The sequence below is a fragment of the Lutra lutra genome, chromosome 8 (genome assembly GCF_902655055.1).
Source record: "Lutra lutra chromosome 8, mLutLut1.2, whole genome shotgun sequence".
Lineage (NCBI taxonomy): Eukaryota > Metazoa > Chordata > Mammalia > Carnivora > Mustelidae > Lutra > Lutra lutra.
This window is the reverse complement of record NC_062285.1, coordinates 41,462,081-41,470,695: the sequence shown is the minus strand read 5'-3', so window position 1 is coordinate 41,470,695 and position 8,615 is coordinate 41,462,081. Positions and strand designations below refer to the sequence as shown.

Sequence of the window (8,615 nt, the reverse complement as noted above, 5' to 3'; positions counted from 1 at the left end):
CATAAGCCCGACATGTTGACTTTGGCAACACTTGAATGCCCTTTTCTGCTAATAAAGCTACTCACATGGAACTGGGTAATGCGTTGCTGTTCTGCCACCCAGCACGGGGTGGGGAGGGGAGGGTAGAGCCGTCCCAATGGCCCAAAGGCTGGAATTCCTTTCTCGAAGGTCTTCATCTCATCCCCAGGCTCACTTTGTTGCCCTGTTGTTTAGGGACGGTGCCTTCCCAGGCCAGACCCTCTAGACAACCCCTACACCTGCTTGGAATAGCAAGTCCAGACGAAGAACATTAATTCTAGTCCAAGAAGTAGGGCTTGGGCTTGACCATCAGGCAGCTGTCCCTCTATCAGCGGGTACATTGTGTTCTCGCTCTTGAAGCAGGAGCCACAAAAGGTTTCTGTGCAGGCGACTACACTTTCCACGTCCCTCGGACTGTAATGTTCATTCTGCAATGCCAAGTGTCGCACAGAAGGGGGGATGAGGGGGCCTAGTGAAGAAGAAACGAGATTGCGTCCTTTTTCAAGCACGGATGTAACTCTTCGCTCTGCCTCCTGCCGCTCAATGAGCACAGGTGAAGGAAGTCCTCAGCCACGTCTCCTCACCTGTAAACTAGAGAGATAATGCCTACCTCAATGGGCTTGTGACAGGGACGGGGGGCCGTGTTTGCAGGTGCCCCGCAGAAGTGGGTGCGAGGTAAATTCCTCCTGTCCTGTCTCTGGAGTTGAGGCGTCCGGAATCGAGTGCTGCATTATGGTGGTCCTAACCCAAGCCACGGCGATCAGCAGAGGCTGTTTCAAGAGGTACATGCCACATAAAGAACACACGTTTTCTTAGGCATGGGTTAGATCTCCGGGGCATGGGCTGCTCTAGACAGAGAACACTCGGACCTTGAAGGCAGGGTAATTCAGGGAAGACCCAGGACAGGGATCCCAGGCAGAACACGGGGTACATGTGCCTCCGACAAGACAGGAGATGAGAGTCTACGGGCTCTAGGACCAGGGGGAGAGTCTGCTTCCCAGTGAGGTAGGGCTTGTAGGAGCCACTGTGTCCTGCCTCTGTGGAGGTGTGGCCCTCACCACAGGGATCCCTCTGGGACTCAGGATCGCCTTCCTTCCATTTGAACTTCTACCTCTCAGGATGGTGAGCCCACCAAAAATGATACAGAGGAATACGAAAGCTAAGAAAGAAGAGGAAGGAAGGAAGAAGGATCGATCTCGAACGCCTCCCCTATGCTAGGAAGTCCACAGTGACAATTTAGCTGAGACCTCACAACAGCTCTTTGACCTAGCAAAATCCCCAAGTGACTTTCCAGCCCTAGGAACCCCAGGCTCAGAGAGCCTTCAAAGCCTCGCCCCCAGTCACAAGGAAGGGAGGATCCGGGATTTGAACCCAGGTCTGACTTCGAAGTACGAGCATTTTCCAATTCCTCATGCAGCTCTGGGAAGGGTCCCCAGAGAAGGGAGGAGGACATGTGCCCAGAGGATCTCAAATGAGGAAGTATTCTTCTGTCTGTAGATTTTTCATGATCCGTTTCAGCTGGCTTCTGGGTAACCATACAATTATTCTGTTACAAATAGTTAAAACATTTTTTCCTATATGCCTAAACGGATCAAAACCACTTTTAGAAAGCAAAACAAAAACCATAGCCCCCCCGCCCGCCCAATCCAACCCTTAACCCCAAACCCAAAACAACAAATGTGCTGAAAAGAGACTTCCAAAACTTAAAATTGCCAGGTTTGTTGTTGCTGTTCCGGGACCGTAACCTTGGAGCATCAGGGTTCTAACTGGCAAAAGCAACAGCCAAGAGAGGAGAGCAAGCCCCTGACAGTGAACTTGCTGGCCAGAATGAAGCGTGGAGCTCAAAGCTACTGTGTGTCATTCCAGGGGACGTGCCAACAGGGCATTTAGTGAACTGATCAAACATAAAGTAGACCAGAAAGGGGGTGGGCATCACTGTGTCTACACACAACTCTGACAGCATCTGATTTTAACAAGTTTACTAAAACGACAGTCATGGCCTTGACAAATACTGAATGCAGAATACTGGTGTACATAGATTTTACAGAGCGGCTCCCGAGAGCCGGGTCACAAAATAAGGTTTAACAGATGGGAGAGGCCTGAGGGAAGGCAAGCACACGGATTTTATTGAGAAAAAAGCTTATATACTGTAGGGTTGCTGAAGTTTAATAAATAAAGGTCAACTTATAATATATAAAAACAATATAAACATTTATATGCTACATGCATATCATATAATTTAAAGTAATAATTTATATATGGGGAGAGATGCCAATTTATGTTCTTCCGATTTTTCTCGACAAGGCACACACACAGGAGGTGTCTATCCGTATCCATCGCCAGCCCACAAGTTTATTGTTTTCTGACGTCAGTGCTCGGACGTAGGTCTGGGACGTTTTGCACTGAGAGTTCCAGTGTTTATCGTCAATGCCCCTGCAACCGTTTTTGACAGGCCTGGCTTCTTTACATCGTGTCTCATAAAAATATTGTTTGACGGGAGAGTTGCCGGTTTTGATCTCCCCCAGCACTGTCACCTGGTGTCCCCGAATGTCGATGGCCGATGACTTGTCGGTCACCCATAGACTCTCGCTGTCGCATACGGAGTACTCCCCTCGGTGACTCTTGTGCTCCGCGTACCTCTTCCTCCGTGACGTTCTGTTTGCGGCCACGGGGTTGTCCACGTAATCCTCCATGAGATACAAGGGAGGGGGCTGCAGGGGGGTGCTGTCACTCAGCAGGACCCGGGGCGAGCTGTAGCGCCTCTGTTGCCGCAGCAGTTCCGTGTCCGTTGCAATCACGGGCTGGAATTCCGACTTGGCGGGCTCTCGCTGCTCCGGCTTGCGGGGGGCCTCTGCTTTGGGCAGGGTGCTCTGGTAATTCTCCTTAACATCCACCATCTGCTTGGAGAGCTTGTTCTTCAGAATATCTGCCTGGATCAGCTTAATTATCAGGGAATTTAGCGAGTCTTCGGGCAAACTCCTTTGATCCATGTTGTTACCTTGGATGCCACGGAGATACGCGAGAAATATCACATAAAACAAGATGGACATCACCTTGTTCACCTGTAAGATCTGAAAAGGAAACACAGGGGTTAATGGGAGCCCGTGGCAGCTCAGTCCATGTCATTGTGGATTGAGTAACCCTGTAAGAGCGACCAGGCTCTTCTCTGATGTCAGGAGACCAGGGTTGTCGATGTCTCTCCTTGGGAAATACTGCCTTTGAATATCTAATAGTACCTTTTCCCCCCTAGAATTTCACCTGCCTCTCCCCCAGTAATCTTTCCTGTAGCGTGGCAGCCGTGTGCTAGGGAAAGAGGGGTGCGTGCGCGCACATGTCATTGTGTGTCTTGTGCCCCTGAGCCGACAGAAGCAAGATCATTTTTTTTTTATTATTAAATAAACCAAAAACATGAGTGGCGAGGTCTTCGGTGTGGAAGAGTTAGGGTTTTCCCCAGGACCTGGGTCCCCAAGAGTCTCCTCTCCAAAGCAGAGGGAGGAGCAGACTCACACTTAGAACTTCAACGTCCGCCCTCTTTCCTAGACAGAAGACCCCCAACGGCATCTGCATTTGAGGTCTGCGCTTATCTGCAGACTTCTGTTGTGTGCAGATGTTGTCTGGCTGCTTCTTTAAATATCATCTGAGCCTGAGAAGACCACAGTCCACTCCAACTTGGCAAATTGTGAAGCTGTACCTGAAAACTATGAAGGCATATTTGCATTCTTTTAGCAACAGGAACAGACTTGCGAATGGTCTTAAGGAACATAGCTCTCCCGCCCTCTCCTACACCTGATGCAGCTTCTGGGTCTCTGGAAGGAATACCCTGAGGCTGGGGACGGGTCACCTGCCTGTGCACTGCAACATCTGCAGGGCTCATCTCTGGCCAGGCCACGTCTGGGGAAGCTGGTCCCCCGCCCTGGTCATGAACACGGGAGCTGCCCTGCACTCTGGGAGAGGGCCCGGCTGAGCTCGCTGAAGGACATGCCTCACCAGGGCACCCAATGGCTTCCCAGAGACCCCTCCCCAGCAGAGCACTACCTGAAGGACTTGGAGGCATAGCAACAGCCAGCTCAGGTTAATGGGCTGGACAGCAAGATTCCTTGTGGATTCATTTTTTTCCCCCTTTGTACACAATGTTTCCTTTGGGGGTTACATTTTCATTTTGCTATCTCCTTGTTTAAATGGAACCTGAACTCGTCCGCACTCTCCTTCTGTTGCCAGAGCAGAACCTCAGCACGGGGTTTCCGTTGGGTCCTTATGGGATTATAGGGTTGATCTCCAGATACCTTTCTGGCTGGTTTCTCCCTCACTAGAGCAAAGCCCAGCTTTTCCGAAGGTTGGCGCTGGAAGGAGACTCTTCAGGCTGGGAGGGCTGGCAGCAGGAGTGATCTCCACCTGCTCTGATCCACACCACCCCCATGAGGTAGCCAAACCTTAGTTACCATTGCTATCACTTCACCGGCCCCCAGGGCCTCATGGTTTCCTCTTTAAGGCCCTAATCATGGAAAATAAAAGCCCTTCCCTCGGTTCACCTTTGGTATTTGCCGAGAGACTTTAGTAAATCCAGGGGGAACGAAGAAGGGAAATAAACAAGAGAGACACAGGAATCAGAGAAGCAACCCTGCTTACCAGGTACCCATGTCTGAGCTTGCCCACGCTAACTTGCTCCCGGGACTCGGCCTCTTTCCCCATCTTGTCTGAAGTACTGCTCTCTTGTCCCCAAAGGCCAGCAACGCTGTGAGCACTTTGCTCCAACTTCCTCCTCCTGGCTCGTGGCCCACCTCTTTGATAAGGGGATCATCTTCCTTCCATGGGAACCACTCTTGCGGACAACAGACTCCTTCAAGGTCAAAGCCGAGAGAAGGATTCTAGATTCACTGCCCACCCCTAGAGACTGCTCTAAGAATCCCATTATCCTAAGAAAGTGGTTCCCACAGGATAACTACTCTCCCTCCCACTCTGCATATAATTGACATTTCCTTCAATGTTGCAGGCCCAACAAAACGAACCTTGAACACAAAATGTACAGCATGCAAGCAACTAGAATTGCATGCCCTTTCTCCCCTGTCCAAACGGAATACAGCTGCAATAAAGCAATTTGGGATGAAGAGTCTATCAGAAAACAATTTATTAAGTCCTCCTAAAGCCCAGCCACTGTAAGCAAAGAATACACAGGGTACCTGCTCATAGGGAAAGAGATCAAAGACGGTCAGTGAGGGGAGGTCCCAGAGAGAATGAGAGTCGATGTACTGACTAGCCAGGGAGTGACAAGGTTGGCACGGACAGGAAGATAGACGGATGGGGCCGGTGGACTGGGGACACAAAGGGGAGAGTCTTTATGGCTGGGGCTTGAACTCGGAACCAAAGGGTTTCAGGCGTAGAAGAGCTGTATAAAGAAAGCATTGAATCTAGCTCCTTCATTGCATAGATGATGAAAACCTAACTGTGGTTGAAGAAGGAAGAGAAATGCACAGGGTAGAGGGGTCCTCTGCCCTCCCGGCCTAGTGGCCCTTTCTGTCAGATTATGGCTGGGTGTGCACACCCGGGCCCCAGCCCATTTGCTCTTCCAAAGCTGCCTAAACAAGCTTTAGGAGCCGTGTGCACGTGCTGTTCCCTTCTGCCGGCACTCTTTCCTCAGCTCTCCTGCTGAAATTACACTAATTCTTCAGTGCTGGGTTGGAAAGTGAACTTTTCTATGAAGCCCCCTAAAAAGCAACAAGCCCTCCAAAGCGGCAACCATCACTTCCTTTGCATTCCTGCAGTATATTTCCGATCAGCTGTGGTGGCAGGTATGACCAGCCTCAGGGGTCTCCCTGCTCTACTCATTAGATTCCCTCTCCTCTAAGGCCAGGAGACCCTTCCTGCCTGTGCCTCCCCCCTGCGTCCACGCCACGGTGAACACACTGTGGAGGTGGAGGTTTGGGTGTAAAGAGGTAGGGACGGAAGGGGGGGGGTGCTGAAGGCAGAAGAGCGACCTGATTTGGAGGGCCTCGTGAGGAGAGGCAGGGTGGTGGCAGGAGGGGTGACTGCCTTTGAGCCAACTCTCCAAGGCCCCCACGTACATGCTCCATTGTCCCACCAGACCTTACTTACAAAACACAGATTTGAAGATAAAATTTTTAAAGAATTTCCAAATGACCACCACAGGGCATTAAACCCTGAGTGTGGGGTCCCCTTCTGGGGTGCAGGGCCTTGGACGACGGGCACTGGTGGCACACCCATGAAGCCAGCCCTAGCTGCAGGAGTTAGAATGTTCCATTTTGGTAGAAATCCATTTTGGGTTGGGAGGGATGGGCAAAACCCAATGATCGTTTCATGGGAGGGGACACCTTCGGAATTGTGGGCAGAAGCCATAACTTCAGCAGCAGTCTGGGGGGCGGGGAGAGCCCACTGGGGATGCACAAATTGAAAAGTCTCTTGTGACTACCTGCTTTCCTCCTCTGGGCAGTGGCAACCAGGAACTAAGGGAACCAGGGGCGCCAGGGTATATCAGTCGGTTAAGTGTCTGTCTTTGGCTCAGGTCATGATCCCAGGGTTCTGGGATCGAGCCTGGCATCGGGCTCCCTGCTCAGCGGGGAGCCTGCTTCTCCCTCTGCCCCTCACCCCACTTATGCTTTCTTTCTCTCAAATAAATAAAAAATCTTTTAAAAAAATGGAAATGTGGGAACTAAATGGGGCAGTGGGAGAAGTCAGGATTGTCAGGCAGAAACATTATATCATGGAAATGGCCCCAAATTGCCAGAGTATGCTGATCCTAAAAAGCAGAATGATTTGTAGTTGATTTTATTACCGTTTTTAGCTTCTGCCCGGACAACACTCAATGCTGTCCCCGCGTGGACGGCTCCTACTACCCTACCTTACTGTGCCCTGCCTCCAGGAGCCCAAGGCATTGTGTGGATTAGAACCCAAGTCTTCTGACTCTTTTAGACAACTCAGCTCCTCTTGGGTCCCAAGCACAGAAACTCAACACAAAGAAATCAGGCCACCACTGTGGGCAGGGTTAAGACACACACGAAAAATTAATAATGAAGAAAATTTCCAAATGCCTCTTAGCATTGGTTCTACTTATTTCTGGAGCTCTGCTGTTTCTTACCATTGAATCCAAAACCTTACCATGATACTTGAGAATAAGTTAGGGGAATAAATCAAGTGCAGACTGGTAGAGGTTTCTAACCCACTTGTAAGGCTGCATTAAAACCCAGCAGGGGTGCCTATGGCTGTCCCCTTGATCATCTGCTTGTAGCTTTTTCACAGTGAGCAAGTCCAGGAATGCTGCTACTAGACCTCTCCAAAACACAGATGTTTGAAGCTGGAAAGGACCCCATGTAAACCCCTCATTTTTTAAGTAAGAAAACTGAGGTCCAAGGTGGTGTTGGAGGGAGTTGTCTGAGATTAGTCTCCTCAGTAATGACAGAGAATGACAGAGGACACCTGGTTCTAAAGCTCAGTGAATAGACGTGCCTTGTGCAAAAGCAACATTATCATGGGGGGTAACGATGAAATCTATGTGAGAGCTCCCAGCACAGTCTCTGGCATGGAGCGGTACCCTGGGAATGTTCGTTGAATGTGAATTTGAGTTCTCTGTGGCTGCAGAGTCGCTGTACACCTGTCCTCCACACTCACGTACGGGGTACCAAGCAGCGGGAGTCAGGAATTCCTTTTCCACATACAGCCACAGCAATCTGCTCCGACACAGAGCATTCTCCCAAATGCCACTGCTAGCAAGTGCTTGGATCTCAGAGCAGCTACACGAGTTGTGGGAGAAGAAAAGATTATTGCCTATTGGAAGCACAGAGAAAAGGAAAATTGCAAAAGCAAACACGCATGGGAAACTGTGAAGTGGTGTTTCTGGATATGGCCGGGGGCAAGAACCTAGATCTGATCTCTGGGTCCTTCTGGTCAGCAAAGCCTGCAACTTCCTCCCCATCTTTTGGGATGGGTTTTCTCCAGAAGGCTAGTTCCCTCGAGTGGGGAGAGAAGAAAGGAAGGCAGTTCTGGCTTGACTGCCGTGACCCAGGCAAGGCATGTCGGTGAATTTTTCAATTTAGAAGGACCTCTATGTTCCTTCTCTTTTGGTCGCTGTCAGTAAGGACTCCATCCAAGCATTCTGTTGTGTTATCATTGGCCTTACATCTTCTTTTGGCTGGGGGGGGCGGGGTGCCAAGCCTTCTTCATCCACATGTGCCCTCTGCTTAGCATGGAGCTGGTCCATTGCAGAGTCTCAAGGTCTACTTGGTGAATGACCACAATCGAGACCTGCCCAAGACATTGCTCACTGGCCTGAGATCCCGTATGGGCTTCTGCCAAGCCTGGTCTGGAAGCCACTCAACCCTGCTTTCTTTTTCCCAAAGAAAATACAAGGCCTGGCTCTGAAGTAGGCCATAGTCCCCAGGCTCTTCTTGGCTATAATTGGAAAAAGACCTGTTAAAGACCTCAGTAAAACCCCCTTCCTACACTCTCCCCAGTGCCCATTTCCCCTGCTCAGAGTTTTCCAAGATCCTGACCAACTAGCAGATGCTATTTTCCTCACTTAGAAATGCTTTCCCACATATGGTGTTTTCTCAGTCCCTGGAGCAACATTCCTACAAGGTTTCACCATC

General features: G+C 50.2%; 1 protein-coding gene across 5 annotated transcripts in view; it reads right to left on the bottom strand.

Annotated features, from left to right (window-relative positions):
- Nucleotides 1-1,982: 1,982 nt before the first annotated feature.
- NTF3 (neurotrophin 3) overlaps nucleotides 1,983-8,615 on the bottom strand; it is a 67,504-nt gene continuing 60,871 nt past the window's right edge. For 4 of the 5 annotated variants that reach the window (XM_047743335.1, XM_047743332.1, XM_047743333.1 and 1 more), the window contains exon 2: nucleotides 1,983-3,089. In XM_047743335.1, coding sequence (XP_047599291.1) covers nucleotides 2,295-3,068 — 774 coding nt within the window. In that variant the 5' untranslated portion in view covers nucleotides 3,069-3,089 and the 3' untranslated portion in view covers nucleotides 1,983-2,294. Of the gene's footprint in view, nucleotides 3,090-4,644; nucleotides 4,889-8,615 lie in introns of those variants that run through there. The other variant, XM_047743331.1, reaches the window with a different exon arrangement.